Source organism: Chrysemys picta, chromosome 8 (assembly GCF_011386835.1).
Source record: "Chrysemys picta bellii isolate R12L10 chromosome 8, ASM1138683v2, whole genome shotgun sequence".
In the NCBI taxonomy this organism is placed as follows: Eukaryota; Metazoa; Chordata; order Testudines; family Emydidae; genus Chrysemys; species Chrysemys picta.
The window spans coordinates 73416676-73438289 of NC_088798.1; the positions used below are offsets into that span (position 1 = coordinate 73416676).

General features: G+C 48.1%; 2 protein-coding genes across 6 annotated transcripts in view; one reads left to right on the top strand and one right to left on the bottom strand.

Moving 5' to 3' along the window:
- Positions 1–9681, bottom strand: part of ZMAT2 (zinc finger matrin-type 2) — a 30010-nt gene extending 20329 nt beyond the window's left edge. The window contains exon 1 of the mRNA XM_005280854.5: positions 9544–9681. Coding sequence (XP_005280911.1) covers positions 9544–9561 — 18 coding nt within the window. The 5' untranslated portion in view covers positions 9562–9681. The remainder of the gene's footprint in view (positions 1–9543) is intronic.
- A 263-nt stretch (positions 9682–9944) lies between these two features.
- On the top strand, positions 9945–21396 carry LOC101941236 (histidine--tRNA ligase, cytoplasmic-like). Of its 5 annotated transcripts, XM_042840753.2 has the most exons (14): positions 9945–10303; positions 10888–11029; positions 11708–11797; positions 12782–12901; positions 13290–13385; positions 14414–14539; positions 15913–16020; positions 16274–16372; positions 17036–17129; positions 17490–17617; positions 17700–17942; positions 18903–19019; positions 19693–19839; positions 20332–21396. In XM_042840753.2, exons 4-14 carry the CDS (start codon positions 12809–12811, stop codon positions 20386–20388), a joined length of 1308 nt encoding a protein of 435 aa, XP_042696687.1. In that variant the 5' UTR covers positions 9945–10303; positions 10888–11029; positions 11708–11797; positions 12782–12808; the 3' UTR covers positions 20389–21396. The 5 variants fall into 5 exon arrangements, with proteins under 5 accessions (XP_042696687.1, XP_065410898.1, XP_005280912.1 ...); XM_065554826.1 differs by lacking the exon at positions 13290–13385 and having other exon boundaries at positions 10163–10303; XM_005280855.5 differs by lacking the exon at positions 10888–11029 and having other exon boundaries at positions 10166–10303.
- The last annotated feature ends 218 nt before the right edge of the window (positions 21397–21614 follow it).

The window sequence follows — 21614 nt, forward strand, 5'->3', positions numbered from 1 at the left end:
TTTATGTACCTGAAAACTGTTATAGTGTTCCCCTCTCTCCCCCCAGTCTTCTCTTCTCCACACTAAACAAACCCAATTTTTTCAATCTTCCCTCAAAGGTCATGTTTTCCAGATCTTTAATAATTTTTGTTGTTCTCCTCTGGACTTCCTCCAGTTTGTCCACATCTTTCCTGAAATGTGGTGCCCAGCATTGGACACAATACTCCAGCTGAGGCTTTATCTGCAGGGAGTTGAGCGGAAGAATTACTCTCATGTCTTGCTTACAACACTCCTACTAATACATCCCAGAATGTTTGCTTTTTTTTGCAACAGTGTTACACTGTTGACTCATATTTAGCTTATGATCCACTATAACCCCCAGATCCCTTTCCACAGTACCTCTTCCTAGGGAGTCATTTCTCATTTTGTACGTGTGTAAATGATTGTTCCTTCCTAAGTGGAGTACTCTGCATCTCTCCTTATTGAATTTCATCCTATTTATAGAGCCTTGCGTGGATACAAATTTATACCTGCAGATATAAATCGGTATCCGTAGGGCTATCCCAGGAAACGTGGCGGCGAAAGGAGCAGAACATAGGCCCGCCGCTCCCAGGAGCCAGCACCAGCTCTGGCAGTTCCTCCAGCTTGGCTGTACCGACCCCAACCCTGCCCACCGGGGTGGGAACCAGGTTCACTGGCAGCTGTCCTTGGTCGCGCTCCTGTGTTCAAGCAGCACGCACGTTCCCAGACAGGAGATGCAGAGAGCTGTGTGGAAGGGACAGGGGCAGGGCTGGGGGTGGTACAGTAATGCAGGAGGAGCTGCCACACGGGGTGCTGGCTCCTGGGAGCAGCAGCCCCATGCTTTGCTCCTTTCGCCGCTGCGGTATCTGGGAGAGCCCTGCAGTTCCACGGATATAAATTTGTATCCATGCAAGGCTCTGCCTATTTACTTCAAACCAGTTCTCCAGTTTGTCCAGATCATTTTGAATTTTAATCCTATCCTCCAAAGCACTTGCAACCCCTCCCAGCTTGATATCGTTCAGATGTTATCAGTGTACTCTATGTCATTACCTAAATCACTGATGAAGATATTGAACAGAACCGGACCCAGAACTGATCCCTGCAGGACCCCACTTGCTATGTCCTTCCAGCTTGACTGTGAACCACTGGTAACTACTCTCTGGGAATGGTTTTTCAATCAGTTATGCACCCACCTTAGAATAGCTCCATAGGCTGTATATCCCTATTTATTTATGAGAAGGTCATGTGAGACAGTATCAAAAGCCTTACTGAAGTCAAGATATACCACATCTACCCCTTCTCCCTATCCACAAGGCTTGTTACCCTGTCAAAGAAAGCTATTAGGTTGGTTTGACACAATTCGTTCTCGACAAATCCATGTTGATTGTTACTTATCACCTTATTATATTCTAGGTGTTTGCAAATTGATTGCTTGATTATTGCTCCATTATCTTTCTGGGTACTAAAGTTAAGCGACTGGTCTGTAATTCTCCGGGTTGTCCTTATTCCCCCTTTTTTTAAAATTGGCACTATATTTGCCCTCTTCCAGTCCTCTGGAATCTCTCCCATCTTCCATGAGTTTTTGAAGATAATCGCTAATGGTTCAGACATCTCCTCAGTCAGCTCCTTGAGTATTCTAACAGGAGTTCTCAGGACAAATTTTTGGTGGCCTCAGAATATGGCCACCAACTCTTGCTGGTGGCCGCACTCACTTTTTCCATAAAATAGTTAATTAGCTTTAGGAAAACCAAATAAATATGCACAAATTACAATAATTTGGATGTGTATATATTTATTGCTAGCTAGTAGGTCTATTGTGAAAAGTGATATTAACAAACATACAAGTATCACTTTGCACAGCAGTCTTACTCAGCCCTGGCAAGTTTGGGGACAAATTAAGCCCTGGGGAGGCAGTGGGGGCTAGGGGAGATAGCGGGGGGGCTGGAACTTGAAACCCTGCTTCATGAGCCTGAAGCCTTGCGGCTGGAGGACAGGACCCAGGGATGGAGCCCGAAGCCGTGTGGCCAGAGCCTGGGGCGGCCTGCCATTGTGCAGCCAGAGCCACCCCAGGGCTGAAGCCCAAAGCCTGAGCCCCACCACCCCTGGGAAGGTGGGGAACTCACTGGCTGCCTGATCCTCCAGCATTGTGCCCCAGGTGACTCCAGAGGGGGCAGGATCCAATCCCTGCTGGTAGCCCCAGCAACCAACATCAAGGCAGTGCATCCAGGAGCGACAGGGAGGGGGAGCCCCCCACCCACCCATCACAGCCTAGGAGGCTGTGGCGGCAAGAAAAACCCCTGGTTGCCGCATCTGAGAAATGCTGTTCTAGGATGTAATTCATCAGGCCCTGCCACTTGAAGACATCTAACTTAGATAAGTAATTTTTAACTTGTTCTTTCCCTATTTTGGCCACAGATCCTACCTCATTTTCACTGGCATTCACTATGTTAGACATCCAGTCATGACTAACCTTTTTGGTGAAATAAAAACAAAAAATCATTTAGCACTTCTGCTATTTCCACATTTTCTGTTATTGTCTTTCCCCACCTCATTGAGTAACAGGCCTAACCTGTCCTTGATCTTCCTCTTGCTTCTAATGTATTTGTAGAATGTTTTCTTGTTACCCTTTATGTCTTTAGCTAGTTTAATCTCATTTTGTGCCTTGGCCTTTCTAATTTTGTCCCTACATCAATGTTCCCTCTAATTTTTTCCACCCATGTGTGGAATAAATTTTGTTATGTGCACCAAGGTAATGTGTGGATGTGCGCTACCAGTAGAAACAAAAAACCTAGATATAATATATATTTTTAAAAAGTTACCAATAGGGATAATTACTCCAGCAGGACAAGTTAGGAATTTTAGAACTCACTACTCAAAGAATTAGATTTAAGTATAAGAGAAATACAAATTATGAAATGCATAGACAGTCAAAAAACTAAAACACCACATTTTGAAAGAATAAAATTACAGAGAATATATGTGCATTGCAGGAAGTACCAAGAAGTAACAACAACAACAACAGAGTTGGGAGATGTGTGGCACAGATTGAGAGAGATACGGCTGCTGGGGAAGTTTTGGAGAGACGCCTTTCTGCTGTCTCTTTAAGGCACTCACGGATCGCTCTCCTCCTCCTGAACCATGTTTCCCATCCCCCACTCTGCAGAGATGGGGTACATGTGCAGAGGGGAGGGGGAGAGACAGAGTGTGTGCACGCATGAGAGAGAGAGTGTGCTGGCTGCTGGGGAAGTCTGAGAGACCATGCACTGTCTCTTTAAGGCACTCACTCACCCGAAGGCTTGTTCAGACCTCAGAACTGCTGAGAGTCCTAAGCCCTGTCCCCTCCACCCTGCTCTGTGGAGATGGGGTACAGGGGCTGGGGGACACCATAACATCAGTACTCTCCTTCCCCACTCTGCACAGCCAGCAGGAGGGTCCTGGGAGCAGCTGCAGGAGCAATGTGGCTGCAAAGCCGCAGGGGGGAGGGGCACCTAAACACACACTGCTGGCTGGATGTGCATGGCTCTGCTAATCAACTGCATGGCACTTGAATCTCGCCTAGGTAACTGCCCAACCGCACAGCTTACAGGGAGCACAGCACATGTTTGTGTAGTTTGTTTAGATTCATTCTTTGTAATTGGACCTTTTTTTGGTAGGACTCTTTTTTGAGTTTCAGATCATTGAAGATTTCCTGGTCAAGCAAGCATCATCTCTTGCCATACTTCCTATCTTTCTTGTGCAGTGGGATAGTTTGCTCTTGTGCCCTTAATGCCGTCTCTAAAAAACTACCAACTCTCTCAAACTGTTTTTCCCCTTAGACTTGCTTCCCATGGAATCTTATCTACCAGCTTCCTGAGTTTGCTAAAGTCTGTCTTCTTGAAAACTGTGGAAACTTTTTAAAGACACCATAATAGAGGCTCAACTTAAATGTATACCCCAATTTAAAAAACATAGTAAGAGAACCAAAAAAGAGACACCACAGTTAAACAAGTAAAAGAAACAGTGAGAGGCAAAAAGGCATCCTTTAAAACAGACGTAGGCAAACTACGGCCCGCGGGACCATCCTGCCCGGCCCCTGAGCTCCTGGCCAGGGAGGCTAATCCCCGGCCCTTCCCCTGCTGTCTGCCCTTCCCCACAGCCACGCAGGCTGCACTCTGGCCCATCGCTCCCGCTGGGCAGTGTGGGGAGCGCAGCTGGCTCTGGCCGGGTGTCGCGGCTGCGAGCTCCTGCTGCTGGTAAGGGGGCAGGGAGTGGGGAGTTATGGGGGGGCAGTCAGGGAGGAGGGGGCGGTTGGATGGGGTAGAGGTTCTGGGCGGTGGCGGTCAGGGGATGGGGAACAGGGAGGGGTGGGAGTGGGATCCAGGGGAGCCTGTCAGAAGGCGGGGATGTGAATAGGGATACATGACACCTTTCCCTTACTTAGGGAAATGACTCTAATCATGAATAAAAAAAATAAAAAAATTAAACATTTGAAATTATAGCAACAGTACAAACATTCAAAATTTCCCCCTCCTGGCAATCCTTAAAATGGAATTAACAACCAGTGATAGGAATAAAAATGTCTTGGAAATGGGTAGAAAACTTTTCTCATTTATTCCCTGAGCTTCTTAAGCATTTTAAACATGTCACAACTAAGATTATTATTAGCCTCCCCATGTAAGAAAAAAGGGAAATTCACAAAGTGCAAAATAATATGTTTTGGGGTATTTTCCAGACTCTAGATTCTCCCACATAAAAGCAGTATTATAACAAATCAAAGTTGGTTGAAGCCTGAAGAGAAGGCAATTTCATTGCTGCTTCACTCTTTTTATAATAAAAGGGATGTAGTCTTTTGAAGATATTTTACCAGCGTCCCCAGGCCAGACACAGTGAAATGAATTAGATCCAACTTCTGATCTATCTGTAACAAGGGCTTACCTAGTGATTCTAAAGGAACTTTTTCAGATTGATCAAACAGGGGGTGGAGGTTGCCGCAAGCCCCTAAATCTTTATATTAACAACTGCTTATAGGTTACAGATGAGATTTCCCCTGTAGATGACATCTGCTAAGGACTGAAAAGTACCCGAGGCCCCATGTTAATTGTAGGGCATAGAGAAGTTGAATGGCTGTGAATGTGACATAGCAAAACAGAGACAAAGGCCTTGGCTACACTTGCAAGTTACAGCGCTGTAAAGCCTCCCCCAGCGCTGTAACTCACTCCCCGTCCACACTGGCAGGGCACTTGCAGCACTATCTCCCTGGATACACCACTGCAGGTACTCCACATCTCCGAGAGGAATAACAGCTGCAGCGGAGTGGCTACGACTCACCGGTGTGAGTGTAAACGCTTGCAGAGCTGTACTAATCACCTTGTCAAGTGGCCAATCCTCTCCATTGTTGTGACCGGCTGCAGGAATGCGGAAGTGCCGGTTTCAAAGCTTGTACCAGAGAAAAGCAAATAGTTTGCAGCTTGCTTTGAGTGATTTCAGAGTAGCAGCCATGTTAGTCTGTATCCGCAAAAAGAAGAACAGGAGGACTTGTGGCACCTTATAGACTAACAAATTTATTAGAGCATAAGCTTTCGTGGACTACAGCCCACTTCTTCGGATGCATATGAAGAAGTGGGCTGTAGCCCACGAAAGCTTATGCTCTAATAAATTTGTTAGTCTATAAGGTGCCACAAGTACTCTTGCTTTGAGTGAGTAAATGAATGAGCAGGGGGCCGGGAGTTCGGAACTTGCAAAATAGAGAGCTGACATGCTCCAAAAAGCACTCTCTTCCCCCTCCCCCCCCGACACTCCCTGTCACAATCCACCCCACCCCCCCGTTTTGAAAAGCACATTGCAGCCACATGAATGCTGGGATAGCTACGTAATGCACCACTCCTAACACATCTGCAAATGGTGCAAGTGTGGCCACACCACTGCGCTAGCAGCTGTCAGTATGGACAGACTGCAGCGCTTTTCCCTACTCAGCTGTACAAAGACAGGTTTACCTCACAGCGCTGTACAGCTGCAAGTGTAGCCAAGGCCAAAGCTGAAAATGAAACCCAAGAGTCCTGATTCTAGTCCTGCTCTAACGAATGAACACCACATCCACCTACAACCAGGGGGAATAGAATTCATGGCCCGATTGTCTCCTGCGCTAACCATTAGACCATTCTGCCCCTTGAATATTCCATTTGTCTTGCTCATTTTTCTCTATGTGACTCACAGCAATGGAATGCTTTGCCAAGGAAGCAGGAAAAAAATATATATATAAGCCCCGGTGGTGCTAATAGCTGACTCTTTGGCATTACCTGTTTGTTAAAACAACAGTCTTGATCTCCAGTTAAGTGGTTTTAATTAATGCCCTCAGCCTTACCCATGTGACCCCAATGCTCCTTTCATTCAGTTTCAACATGAAGCCCTGATGGGTTTTTATGCAGTCAGAATGGCCTCCTCACAACTACATAGCATGGATTCAGCAATATTAGAGCTAGTCTACACTGGCAATACTAAAGCGCTGCCACGGTAGTGCTTTAACGTGGCTCATGTGGTTGCGGCAGAGCTAAAACAACTACCTCCATGAGGGGCGTAGCTCCCAGAGCTAGTGCACTGTCTACACTGGCACTTTACAGCACTGAAACTTGCTGCGCTCAGAGGGGTGTTTTTTCACCCACCTGAGCAAGAAAGTTGCAGCACTGTAAATTGCCAGTGTAGACAAGCCTTTAAACTGAGTGTTCGGATAAGTGAACTGGCAGCAGTTTGAGGCACCAGGAAGAATATGGTTTAGGGGAGTGAGGCTTCTCCACTTAGCAGCTGGATAATGAACAACAAAGATCTTTACTGTATACACGGTAACACAAAAGCCAATCTGGAAGCTGTCACTTTTTTCACAGATCAGAGGACAGAGGGGCCAAAAGGGAAAAAAAGAGGCCAAAGACAGACAGGTCTGGAATAAGGGAAGACAGCAGCAATGCAAGAGATTTGGAAATCCTATCCCCAAGTGCAGAGATAGAGAGACTTGTGTCCCCCAAAAGCCCCTCAAGTAGCTCAGAATCTAAAAGATTGCCCTGAATTTGCAGAGAAAGGTTCCCCAGCACTGAGGGGTTTTTGGAGGGCATGAGTCTCTATCTCTGGGCTTGGGGATAAGATAGTCAAATCTCCAAGCTATTTTCGCTAAACTTCAAGCAAAGAAAAGTCTCTTCTACAGGGGAAAATAGAGATATTTGCCCAAGTGCATTTTTGTGGGGGAACTCCACCTCCTTCTACTTGTGGCTCTGAAGAGCAGGGTTTCAAGGGGGGGGGCAGAGAACAGTGTCTCTCCTGAGGTCAGGTTTTTGTTTCATTTTGTTTTTGAGAGGAGGGGCAAGAGTGGTGAATTCTTCCTAGGTAGCTTTTTGTAGGTTCAAGTTGGAAGAAGAAAGAAGTTACCCCAAATCTGTCCCTCTCCCCCTCAGCACTACCACTTTCTACATAGACAATAACCTGTCAAGTGTCTACTACAGTAATTCTCAAAACCCAGACTCCCACTAAACAACTGATAAAACCTACACTCATGCACATGAATGATCTAAGCATGCCATCATCCACATAGATCTGTCGAAGCATTTACACCTACTAGAAACATATCTGGTAGTCTAGTGATTAGGATTTGGCGCACTCACCGCCACGGTCAGGGTTCATTTCCTGGTCAGGGAAAGAAACCTGTTGTTGGTCCTGCTTTAAGCAGAGGGTTGGACTAGATGACTTCCTGAGGTCTCTTCCAACCTTAATCTCCTATGATCTCAACATATTAACATAAAAGGTCAACATCGATAAAATAAGAGTTATGATCTTTCAGGAAAAGTCACAAAACAAATAAAGGTTTATAATAAAACGGCAATTTAAGACATCTTAAATTAAATATACTTAAGCTGAATCATAAGTGGTTCAGGGGATTTCAAACTAGTTATAAAAAATTACAGAAACCTCTGCAGGACCTACTATGCCACAAAGAAACCACTAGATAGATACAATCACCTCTCATTCTACTACTGATTAAGGAAGCAAGTCTGTGGCCCAGCTTTGTCAAAAAAGTATACATAATGGCACAAGCTCTAAGGCTATGTCTAGACTAGCACTTTAGTCCATCAGGAGTGTGAAAAAACACACCTAACCGACCGACATAAGTTTCACCAACAAAAACACCAGTGTAGATAGCGCTATGTTGGCAGGAGACACTCTCCCCCACCATTCGTGGGGGGTGGCTTAATTAAGCGGACGGAAGAGCTGTCTCCTGTCGGCATAGAGCGGCTACATGCGAGACCTTACAGTGACTAGTCTGTGGTGTTGACATAGCCTAAATAGAAACCTTCCACTTACAGTCCCTGCAAACAAAATTCTACATGTACAGCAGAATAGGAGTCACAGACCAAAGGTAAGATGAACCCCACCCTCATTAGCATATAAAAAAACAACTGCACTTCTGGCTCCATCTCAGCTAAGGCAGCAACAATCCTACTGCAAAGCAGTGAAGGAGCAAAATCTAAATCTGAATAAGCACTTATGAATAGATTAACAACAGTCCCAGATCTCCCAATATTAACCTCCAACCAAAGGAGGAAACTTCTCCCAGAGTAACTGAAATGAACAGCGATCAGGACACTACATCAAAACCCAGAACACTAATTAATGCAGTGGTTCTCAACCAAGGTACATGTACCCCCGGTGGTACACAAAGATCTTCCAGGGGGTACATCAGCTCATCTAGATATTTGCCTAGTTTTACAACAGGCTACATAAAAAGCACTAGCAAATTTAGTACAAACTACAATTTCATACAGACAATGGCTTGTTTATGCTGCTCTGTATACTATATACTGTAATGTAAGAACAAATTTATAATCCAATTGATTCATTTTATAACTATACAGTAAAAATGAGAGTCAGCTATTTTTCAGTAACAGTGTGCTATAACACTTTTGCATTTTTATGTCTAATTTTGTAAGCAAGTAGTTTAAATGAGGTGAAACTTGGGGGTACACAAGATAAATCAGACTCCTAAAAGGGGTACAGTCGTCTGGAAAGGCAGAGAGCGCCACTGAATTAATGTATCTGGAAAAATTAGATCAAAATCCACACACTACAATGCAACGGCTCCCTGCACAGAACTACCACACTAATCTCCCTGCCACGAAATGGGAAGAGCTAAAGCAGGCTCCCACCAAATACGAATCCTGTCGATAAGCTAGCGGCGGACGCTGGGAGACACAAAGCACAGCGCGACCGGAGAGGGGAACAACCCTCCAACCAGCGAAGAGACTGAGCCAAAGGGAGCGCCTGGCCCGGATCCGAAGCACGGAGGATGAGAACCTGCCTCAAGTGACCGGCCACGAGCACAGACTGCCCCGAGCCCACGGGGAGAGGAGCAAGCAAAAGCCAACTGAGACAGAGCCTGTCCCCGAGCCAGGACGTGGGAGCATCCCAGCAAGTGTCTCCGGGTTCGCGGGGAAGGGTGTCTCTACCCGGGCTGGGAGCATAGCTCCGCGCTCGGGAGGGGGAACAGCCCCGGGCTCCCCTTCGCGCTCCCTTTTTAACACCTACCCCGCTGCCCGACGCCATGTTGAACGTGAAGTGAATAAGGAACCAGAAAGTGCCGTACTCCGGCAGCAAAAGTCGTAAAGTGAACCAGTCCTCCCGGGTACCATAGATCGGCGGCCGCGGTAGCTAGAGAGTAACGTCGTTCTCTGAGATGAGACGGAGAGTGGCGGCCGGAAGCGGATGTTCAGGGTTGTGTAGGCCAGGTGCCTGCGGTTGGAGTATGAGTAACTTTGTGCCTTTCTGGGAAGTCTCCTGAGACTCCATGGTTCCAGATAGTCTTCCCCGGTGGTGACCCGGAACAGCTCTGTCCGGTTGGCTCCGGGACGCTCTAGTTCTGCGGAAACGCACTATAGGTCCTGAGACTCTATGGCTGCAATGAGGCTGAATTCTCCAGGCAGGGTGTCAGTGCAGAAGAGTGTCCCTGGCCGCAGCGCTGCTCCTGCCTCCCCCGGGGGCTCCCGGTCAGCTTGTGGCCCTGCGGAGCTCGCTGGGGCCGGGGCGCTGAGGTGCCTGCCCCAGCCCCGCACGCGTGTCTTGCCCCCGCTCCCAGCTGCGTAGCCTCGGGTCTCCCCGCACCCAGTGCAAGGCCGGGGCGAGTTCTAGCCAGGAGCCTTCGGACAGCGGCCTGCGGGATCCAGCTACCTCCTGAGCCATGAACTGGCTGCGCCCCCTCGCTGCGGGGGGCTGCCGGGTGACCTTTGGGGGCCAGCACCTGACACCGTCCTGGGCCCGGCGAGCCTTTGCTGCCCATCCCCAAAACCAGGTGAGGCCCGCTCCGGGTGGCGGGCCCTGCTCCAGCCCCGAGGGTCCGTCCGCTTCGTCTTTCAGACGGGCTCTGAGTCCTGGGAGGAGATGGGGGAGGTCGGAGCCTAAGCCAGGCAGAGCCCATGAAGCTGTAGAGAAGCAGTGAGCTGCATGGGGCTGGCACCTGAATCCTAACCTAAGTTCTGTTTACATCTTTATTGATGGCGAAAGCATCTCCTGGAGTGTTGTGTGTGAATGAAGTAATTAATGTGTCCAACTGACTTTCAAGGTGTTAAGTGCTATGTTAACACTAAGTGTTATTACCAGGGTGTTCCCTGAGTACAAACGGACAGTCAGCACGGACTAGAGGTTCCAGTGTGTGAGGATCTATTTCAGGGGTCTGCAACCTTTCAGAAGTTGTGTGCCGAGTCTTCATTTATTCACTCTAATTTAAGGTTTCGCATGCCAGTAATACATTTTAACGTTTTTAGAAGGTCTCTTTCTATAAGTCTATAATATATAACTAAACTATTGTTGTATGTCAAGTAAATAAGGTGTTAAAAATGTTTAAGAAGCTTCATTTAAAATTAAATTAAAATGCAGAACCCCCCGGAACAGAGGCCAGGACCCGGGCACTGTGATCTCCTCTGAAAATCAGGTTGGCACGCGTGCCATAGATTGCCTACCCCTGCTCTATCTTGATCCCGACTAAAGGACTGGGTTAGATGAAGGCAGCAGAACCCAGGCAAGTTGCCAGTGCAGCCCTCTGATGGGCAAAGTTTGGAGTCCACCTGTTGCAGGCTCCCTGCAGACTGTCCAGTAGTTCTGGCAGGGATTTTTCTGGCTGGATAGAAAGTGATGATAATTCAGATTTGGGAGCCTTCTAATTTATCTGAAAAGCCAAAACAAACAACTATATCTTCTACTCTGTAGTCAGTGGGTGTCAATGGCTCCCAGATTCCTATGCACGCTAATGGGCTGTTAAGAATCCATTGGCTGTCCTGCTAACATTTAAAATGTCAAATGCAAGAAAAACTAGGAAAAGCAAGGACTTGAATTACAGTGGAGCTGTTATTTGCAGTATTATTGTAGCCGTGTCGGTCCCAGGATATTAGAGAGACAAGGTGGGTGAGATAATTATATCTTTTATTGGACCAACTTCAGTTGTTGGAGGGTACAAGCATTCAAGTTACAGAGAGCTCTTCTTCAGGTCTGGGGAAGGAAATCAGATTGGGAACTGATAAGGGGGAAGACCTTGATTCTCAAAACCCCAAAGGTAACTGCCACCTCCTTATAGTGGAGCTGTTAGAAACTAAGGAAACCTCCTGCAGGCCTTGTAGGTCCACCAGTTGAATTGACATCAGACAGACACTCAGGGGTCAGTGTCCTACTCCATTTATCAAAGCCTTTTCTCTGTCCCCAGGTGGCAGAGGGTGTGGTAAAGCTCCAGCAGCCAAAGGCACAGCTGGGAACTGATGAGGGGAAAAAGAACTTCATTCTGAAACCCCCCAAGGTAACTCCCCACCTCCTTCAGGCAGCTGGGTCTCTCATGGGTTGCTTCCTCTCCTGGTTACCCCACCCCATCTCTACTGACATACGGCTTAGGTGTTCCCACCACTGAAACAAACTGCCCCTTTCCTGCTTGTTATCCTGCTCTTTATGGTAGGGTGCAGTTTTTCCTCAGCTCCAGCCTCTCAAGCATAGGCACCAACTCCGTGGGTGCTCCAGGGCTGGAGCACCCATGGGGAAAAATTGGTGGGTGCTTAGCTCCCACCAGGAGCTCCCCTTCCCGCCCTGCCCCCCGTCCCAGCTCACCTCCGCCTTCTCCCCTGGGTACACCGCATGCCCGCTTTTCCCCCATGGCTCCCAGCGCTTGTGCCGCGAAACAGCTGTTTTGCGCAGGAAGCGCTGGGAGGGAGGGGGAACGCGGCATGCTCGGGGAAGAGGCGAAGCCAGGGCCGGGATTTGCAGAAGGTGTCCAATAGGGGCAGGGAGGGGCAGAGTTGGGGTGGGGACTTTGGGGAAGGGGTTGGAATGGGGGTAGGGCGGGAGGGGGCAAAAGCACCGACTGGCATGGGGGAAAGTTGGCACCTATGCTCTCAAGCCTAAGGCTCTTCCTCCTTTTCCCATTCTGTTCCCTCTTCCCAATTGACTCTTATGCCTAAGGGCATATCTAAACGAGGAATTAGTGCATGACAAATGGGGGCATAAATCTACAATGCTCCAGCATGCCACATGCCAACTGCTCATGTGGACCCTGTGCACTAAAAGATCCCTAGTGTTTCAAACAGCAGTAGGTCCAATGGATCATCAACTTCCATTATTCTAGGCCTAGCTGACCCTTGTTATAGCGCCAAACTTTTGGGCTCAGAGCTTTGAGCAGCCGCAGGAACTGGGAACAGTTTAGATATTGGATGTTTTTACTGTTGCAGGGTGGTGGGTATAATTCTTCACTTTTAAGATTTCTCACGCACTTTCCGTTGGTTTGGGCTCTCAGGGCACCAGAGACTACAGCCCCAAGCAAATGGCCATCCGGGAGAGAGTCTTCAACACCATCATCAGCTGCTTCAAGCGCCATGGGGCTGAGGTCATTGACACCCCTGTGTTTGAGCTGAAGGTGAGGGTAGGGGCTGCGACGTGACATCTGGGAGGGGGAAGTTGTGCTGCTGGAGGCGCTGATCCCTGAGTCAGATGTGATCCATAGGTTTGTGGCTTTATGCCCCTTGAAATTATTGGGTGCATTTTAAGTGGCAGTAGCTACTTTAATTGTGACCTGAAGGGCAGATGCCCTAAGAACTCAGCTGTGAACAGCTCCTGTGGCAAGTGAGCTTCTGTGGTAAAGCTGGAGGGGATAGATCATCTGACCGGGGTTAGATCCAACTGATCACCTCTAAAATCAGGCTCAAGGATTCTCCCTGCTTTCTTTCTAGAGGCTTCTTACTCCTGCTTTCTGCTTCTGGAGCGCGTCCTCTCTTGCCTGACACAGTTGTCTTGCTTTTCTGTAGGAAACTCTGATGGGGAAGTATGGGGAGGACTCAAAGCTCATCTATGACCTGAAAGACCAGGGGGGAGAGCTGCTGTCTCTTCGCTACGACCTGACTGTATCCTGCCAGAGTCCCAGACCTTGGGAAGCACCACCTCATCCAGGGGTTGCTGGTGTTTCTTAAGCAAGAGTGCATGGGGTGGAGGTGAGACATGCTGGAGTCTCTGTCACCTCCTCCTAGCTGGGGAGGAACATGCATGCTAATTCCACTTTGTATACATTCATCCCATTCCTCCTCAGTGTTTCCAAGCCTACCTGTAACTGCCTCCATGCCATTGCCCATGGACACCTCTGTCTTGACTCATCCTCATCCAAACTTCCATCCTCCCACCTAGACTACTGTAGCTCCGGCTCTAGGATCAGCTCAAGTCCCAGCCTTTCCGACTCCAGCACATGGAGAATTACTACTCACCACTAGACACTCAGAATGGTGCCTACATCACCCCATCCTCAAAACTAGCTCCCGGGTGACTTCAGGGTCTGTACATAGAAACCGTCCATGGGCTTGCTCCAGTGTATTCCCTGGACATTGAACCTTCTCTCTCTACTCCCTTCCCCATCTGCCTGTGCTCATCTGGTATAGCCTCCTTTCTGACTCTTCACACAACCTCCCTATTCTCAGTGAAAGAGCCGTTTCCTTTGTTACTGTTGCCTAATGGTCATCCATCCAGGACCTCCGTGCTTTACTGACTGCAACTCTGTTTAAAATTTCACCTGAAAGCATCTTTGCTCCCTTATCTCTGGCCTTTAATCTGTCACTGTATTATATATGTAATCCCAGTTTGTATCATAGCAGCAAAGGACCACAACATCTGTTCAAATGACCCACCAATGAGGCTGTTTGTTCTGGCTGTTAACATGGTGTGATTTCTAAGAAGATGCGCTCATAGGGACTGAGATTTTACTGTCCATTAGGACAGGTGGCCACAGTTTGCAGGTGACCTTCAGCATAGGCTTTGCTGTGGGGTTGTGTTGTACTGGCCCAGCAGCTGTCTGTAGAGTGATAATTGGGCTGAACGCTGGCCCTGGACTCTCCAGGCCACAGGAGAGTCTTCTTACGTTCCACCCTTAACCCTTTGTGCTCAGGTGCCCTTTGCTCGTTATTTGGCAATGAACAAAATCACCAACATTAAGCGCTACCACATTGCCAAAGTTTACAGACGGGATAATCCGGCCATGACGAGGGGCCGCTACAGGGAGTTCTACCAGTGTGTGAGTACCGGCAGCCTGAGTGCTCTCCGTGCCGCGGGGAGCTGTGTGTCTGGGCCCAGGATTCCCTGTGTGGGGTCTGGAGTTCTGGCTCCCCACAAAGCATGGGGAACAGGACAGGGAGGAAGAGGGCTCCATGTGTGTCTGGAGCCTTTTGTGCTGAAAAGGGGGGTGTCTCACAGATAAGATGCAGTGAAACCCTTTTTACTGTTACAACATCAAACAGTTAAGTGTGGTCCAAGGTTTTGTGACTCCCATTGTAATAACCACCATTACCAGTCTTTTTAACCTTTTATTAAAAATACAGGAAAAGAAGGAAAAACAGTTAATGCATTTGAAATGCAAAGTATTAAGTCAGGCTTAACAATATCCCTTATTCCCTTTAGCTGTAGAGTATGAACAGGGGAACCCCCTATCTAAAAGTCTGTTAGATGAAAGAAATATGTTACTAACCGTCTTTTTGGGGGAAAAGAGAAAAAGTTAGTTAAGATGGGCTGGAACTGTTGTTGAAGTCCACTCCTGTTTCTTTAAGAGAAAAGAAGACAAACACCCAAGGGGAGAAAACAGAATTGCAAAGGTAGAAAATGCTGCTTCTGTCCTGGGTGCTGATTTTCATTTGCAACCTCACTGCTGGTGAAAATCAGACCCAGCACACTCAGAGTCCTGGCAAACTTGTACCAGCATTGGGCTGTTGAAGGCATTGCTTTTAGCTTGCTTCTCTGGTCACAGGCTCAAAGCAGTGTTGCAAAAGATGGTGTTGTCTTGGCAGGCTAAGTCAGACTCTTTAGTCAGAAAAAGGAAAGGGAGAGGAGAGAGAAGAAATAAGGTGAGGAAGGAAAATGACACATGAGGGAGGGTGACGGCATGAATGCAAATCTCACATTCCGGGTGGAGACAGCGATGTCATCTGTTCCCTCTCTCTGGCCCAATCTGATCAGGCCCTGTCTCAGCATCAGGTTTATGAAGGCCCAGTGGTGTTCTGGTGGATTTCAGGAGATGGTGGGGGTGGCAACCATGATGGTAAAGCTCGCACCTTCCAGTCCATATGTCCCGTCCTATCCCCCTCTTTACCAGGAACTTTACAGTTCTCTTAGCACAGTGGTTTAACTTAAACAGTCCAGTTTATCTTAGTCTGGTTGCCTCCAACTTGTGCTAACTTTCATAAACAATGGCTTTCTGTAACAGGCTGAGATGGACTTCTATTACCTTGGACAGCTTAGAGTACAGGTCTCTGAACAACAGGCCTGGGCTCCCCTTGGGGTACAGGGAACGGGGTACAGCATAGGGAGCTGTGTGTCTGGGGACCCTGATTGTTGCCGGGGTGTCCTAGCTGGGTTACACTGCCTGGATTCTCACTGCCTCTTCCTGTACCCCAGGATTTTGACATTGCCGGCCACTTTGACCCTATGATTCCTGATGCTGAGTGTCTGAAGATCGTGCATGAGATCCTGAGCGTGTTGCAGCTCGGAGACTTTCTCATTAAGGTAAAACTATAGCCCATTGGTTTAATAAAGTTACAAGTCTGCCCAGGCAAGAATGTGCCTGCCCTCCCACCCATCCCCCCACTCTGGTGTGCCCAGCATACAAGAGAACCTCTGAAGGAAGGCATGGGGGGATTTTGACTACAGCTGCTTCACGGATCTCTGGAGCAATATAGAAACCAAGTGGAAGTGATTCAATCTTACTAGGAGGCTCTGTTGGGATCCGCTTTAGAGTGACTCTGCTTCTCACCCCCAGGTCAACGACCGGCGCATTTTGAATGGAGTGTTTGCGGTATGTGGCATTCCAGACAGCCTGTTCCATAGCACTTGCTCTACCGTGGACAAACTGAACAAGGTAATGCTCTGCGGATTTCCCAGCCCTGGCTGGCAGACACTGACTGCTGTCTAGCACTGCCCTAGCCCTCAGCTGTGTATGCTCTGGTGGGAGGACTGTGATCCATCTCCAAATGCGTAGGATGGAAACACCCATCTGAAGCAGGATTTTCATAGCTGACATTCTCCATGGCTCTCCCAAGTGCCAAGAAGTTTGGATTCTGTCCTTGGGCAAGTTGCATCCGCTCTCTGTGCCTGTGCTTTCCCATCTGTAAAATGGGGATAAGAATTCCTGCCTCTCCAGGGATTTGGAGGGATTAGGGCTCTGATCCTCAAAAGGTATGCTAACTTCCAGTGAAATAAGTAGGCACCTAACTCTCAAATACCTTTTGAGGATCTGGTCCTAACTCATTAATAAAGAGCTTTGAGAGTTTAGAATGAAGGCACCAAATGAGAGTGAAACCTATTGTTAATTCTTCTGGGAAGGTTAGAAATGGGAGATCTCTAACTGGATTAGTCACCAGGCAATGGTTTCCCCTTTCCTGCAGTTTCCTCAGGGTGTGTTCTGAACCCATGGGGTAGCATTGGTGTGGAGGGGGAAGCTGGGGAAGAGATTTTGCATTCCCAGGAGCAGCAGATTCAGCCAGGGAAGCTGTGATTAATGTTCTCATCTCCTCCACCCCAGGCAACATGGGAGGATGTGAAGAATGAGATGGTTGGAGAGAAAGGTCTCTCGCCAGAGGCTGCAGATCGCATCGGGGAATACGTTCGACTGCATGGTGAGTTCTGTGGAGCTGTGAGACTTGGTTCCCTGTCCAGCCTCACCCAGGCAAGCTGAGAGTCCATGTGGGTCACTTCGCCTTCCCAGTGACCAACTTCCTTGGTCTCTGCATGGTGGGGGTGGGGAGACAACACAACTGGTGTGTGTGCGGGGGGTTTGTTCCCCAGATGTTTAGCTGACTTGCAGCCTGGGTGTCCCAGGTGGGATGCATGGTCAGTATCCCCTGGGAAGGAGATAGAGATGCACAAGGCTGAAGGAGTGAGCAGGTAGGTGTGACCCAGGCTGGGTGGAGTGAGTCCATAGGAGCTTGGCCACGTCGCCCTCCCTGGTATATTTAAGTTGTGTGTCATTTCTGCAGGTGGGCTGGGTCTGATTGAGCAGCTGGATCAGGACCCTAAGCTGTCCCAGAACAAGCTGGCCCGGGAGGGGCTGGGAGACATGAAGCTGCTGTTTGAGTACCTGACCCTGTTTGGCATTGCAGATAAGGTGAGTGGTGGAGGGATACTGACCCAGGCCTGGCTGGATCATTTGTTGTGCCTGGTAATGGGATTCCCCTCCTGTCCTGCAGATCTCCTTCGACCTGAGCCTGGCGCGGGGTCTGGATTATTATACTGGGGTGATCTACGAGGCCGTCGTGCTGCAGCCTCTGAACGCTCACAGGGAGGAGCCAGTCAGCATGGGCAGCGTAGCTGGAGGCGGCCGCTACGACAAGCTGGTGGGGATGTTCGACCCCAAGGGGCGGAAGGTGCCCTGTGTGGGAGTCAGCATCGGAATCGAGCGGCTCTTCTCCATCATGGAGCAGGAGGTGGAGGTGAGTGCCACTCAGAAGTACACAGAATGGCCCTCAGCTGTGGGAACCAACCAGGGGGTGCAGGTAAGGTGGCCACTTTCTGTAGGATACTTGACACATTTGTTGTAGAAATTGGAAGATCTGTAGCAGATGAGGCATGGGACTGCAGTAAAAGAAAGGATGGTCTTGTGGTTGAATGAAATGCAGGAGATCTGAATCCTCTGCTACAGGTTTCCTGGGCATATCACTTGAATTAGAATTTTCACTACGGTAGGGCTCAGACGTAGGAGGTCTTGAGTTCTATTCTGGGCTCTTCCACTCCTTAGCTGAAGCTTGGACCAAGCTGCTTTTCTGTCAATTTCCCTGTTTGTAAATTGGCATCCTCATTTTGGCCTTAATCTCCCTGTGCCTTGCTTTTCCATCTGTAAAATACTTGTCTCCCAGGGCGTCATGAAGATAATTAACTAAATGGTTGTGAGCTTCATACTACTATGATAGATGGTGGGAAAACCCATGAGGAAATTAGTAATTCTCTATTTAGTTTAGGGTTGGGGTGATGTGTGGTAAATAAGACTGAGGCAACTCATTGTCTGGTGACGCTCAAAAAAATTATTGAACAGCTGCCTTATCCCCAGAGCAAGTCCAGTGTGTGCTCAGAATGAGACAGGGATCCTGTGGAAAAAATAGTACATAATGAAATCCAGAGTCATGATGCATGTGCCCAAGGCAGATAAATTAAGGTTGCACAAGCTTGACTTTGCAAAATTACATTCTTTGAACACAGTTTGGTGGGGTTTTGTTGTTGGTGTTGTTTTTCATGTAATCTCCCTATATAGCCTGTGTTAAGAAAATGGTGGCATTCTCCAGTAATAGGTACAAGGGGTGGGTGAGGAGCAACCGTCAGATACCTTGGAGCATGTGTCTTCACGAGCAATAGGATGTTTCCATATGTTTCATTCACAACTCTGTTCCTGCTCCCAGGCTTCTAAGGAGAAGATCCGGACGACTGAGACGCAAGTGCTGGTGGCAACCCCCCAGAAGAACTTCCTTGATGTGAAACTGAAACTCATCTCTGAGCTGTGGGATTCTGGGATCAAGGTAAGACTGGGCAATTGGACTGGCCTAGTTGTGCTTCTCAAAGCCAGCCCTTAGAATGGGGGGAGAGGGAGTCTCCGGGGAGAAGTGGCACAGCAAGCCCAGACTCGCCAACCTCTTTGTTGTTTGGCTCTGACGGAGAAAGGCAGCTACTGGTACTGAGCCTGCTGCAACCATCTGTCCCAGGAGACTCTGTGCTCATGTCTAGAGCTGTGAGGAGAATGGTAATTCTGTTTCCTGGAGGCATTTGGAATTTCAAAATTTGGTTTAGTGCCAATTTGGAACAAAACCCCAAAATTTCAAAACCTCCTAAAACAGAACCCCCAAAAAATCACAATTTTGATCATTTCCAGATGAAATTCCACCCAGCAGGTTGAAGGGGAACTGTCAGCTTGCTATGTAGGCTGCAAAAGAATTGGTAGCCCACAAGGCAGGCCAGCTGGTAGGAAAACCTGCCTAGCAGGTCGGTTTCAAAACTTGCCTTGGTCCTGCTGGAGCTTAGCCAAAATCAAACCACCTCCACAAAATGTTTAGATTTCAACTAATCTGCATTCTACACCAGAAAACTATAGGCGAATTTCCAGCCAGTCCTAGCAATGAGTTAGAACTGGGTAGGTTTTGTCACTTCCTATTCTGTGTAAGGTCTTGAACACAACCACATTGCCGCCCCTTCTAGGCAGAGATGCTGTATAAGAAGAACCCCAAGCTGTTGAACCAGCTGCAGTATTGTGAAGACACGGGAATCCCTCTCACAGCCATCATAGGAGAGCAGGAGCTGAAAGATGGAGTCGTCAAACTACGAGTCGTAGCTAGCAGGGAAGAGGTTAGGATGTCCTTGGATATTGTGGATGGGATAGGGGATCCAAAGGCTGCCTCCCTTCTAGACAACACTCTCCCTGGCTATTAGGGCCTCTTTGGGAGCTCTTGCTTGCATCGCAGATCACTAGAGTTAACCAGGCTCCGGTACAGATTGAATCCTCTTTACAAACTGGTCTAAGTCCACAGCGAACCTTCCTCAGAGTTACAGATCACTAAAGCTCTCTGCTGAGCAGTCAAATCCTGTCCCTCAGGGGTGTGGAACAGGAAGTTCCTAATCATCACTTCTTCCACAAGTCTCTCCTTGGTCAGGGGATGCATTTTTATGGGGTGGTGCTTCCAGCAGGAGTTCATGGAGAGGAGCGTTTGAGGGATGGCAGAAGACAGGTCTGGGTGGCTGCAAGGGGTAAGTGGGCATCTTGATATCATTGGGTGCTTGTGGCACTTCCCATGAGACAGTTCTATTGCTGTGACCAGTTCCTTCTTGTTTGTTGTGCAGGTCAATATCCCTAGGGAGAAGCTTGCTGAGGAAATCAGGAGAAGGTTGGAGTCCTAGAGCCTTTCTGTGCACAGCAGCTTGACTCACTAGACCTATTTCCTGCCATCTTGATTGTTTCCAGCCATGCGATGCACTGGAGTTCCTAGGCCAGTAACATGGCACTGCCAGGCCATGATTCCATGAGGATCTGGGCAGTGCTGATTGGGCTGAAGGCTGGCCACCTCCTGCTGCACTGAGATTAATCTTGCCCCATCAATCTTATGACTTGGTACAACATCTCACTGTGTAGGGAGCGGACACATTTTAAAGGCATAGGGCAGATTACCATTGGTTAGACCTCTCAGGTTAAGTAGCATGAGGAGTGGGTCTGTTTTAATGTGTTTGTATTATGATAGCAAGCTCATTGGTCAAAGCAGAGCTCCTACATTTGCAATAAGGCAGATTCCCTTGCAATGACCTAGGCCTTAGCAAATTAACTCTGCACTATCTTGAAGGAATTCACACCTGCCAGGTCCTGTACAATGCCCAAATGCCTTTACAAGTTGACTCAGCATTTTGCTATGTTCAGGCTTGCTGCGGGTGGCCTTGTGAGCATCCTCATGTATCCAGAACCTCCATGGAAACTTGTCCTTAAAATCTATCTGCCCTTCACCTGTGCGAGGCAGCTATGAATCACTGGAAGGTCAGTCCCCATCTGTGGGGCTCCCTTTCCCTACCCCCAGTCATGGAGCTGAACTAGGAAATTTCTCTTTCCCTGCTCAGCGGGATGGGAGTACCACTACTGTCCAGGATACACATGAACTATGCTTCAAGAATGCTCTTCAGTATCCCTACATGTCATTGGGAGATTGGACATGATATTCCCATTTTGTGCCTGGGCTGGGCTGTTGGCCTAGTGCTGTACAGTAGCTACATCCCTCCTCCCAGGAAATGACCCCATTTTAGTGATCTAGTCTCTTCTCCAATGGTTCTGTTTAAAGTGAATGAGGCTGTGGATGAGCCGAGACTTTGGTTTCCATGCAAACATGGATAAATGATGTAAATAAAATACTGTGGGTTGCTGAGGATGTTTGACTGCTGTTTACAGGTCTAGCTGAAGTCAGCAATGTGCTATGCCTAAGTTATAGCTACTTTTGTGAGTTCCCAACTGGGATTTTCTTTTTGTTGGTTATAAAGGGTAGCTTCCCTAGCTTGCTAGAACAGAATAGGGTTTTTTTTTTTTTTTTTTTTTTTTTTTGAAAGGCAAGACTATTTTCAAATGTGTGAAACAGTGAACAGTAGAG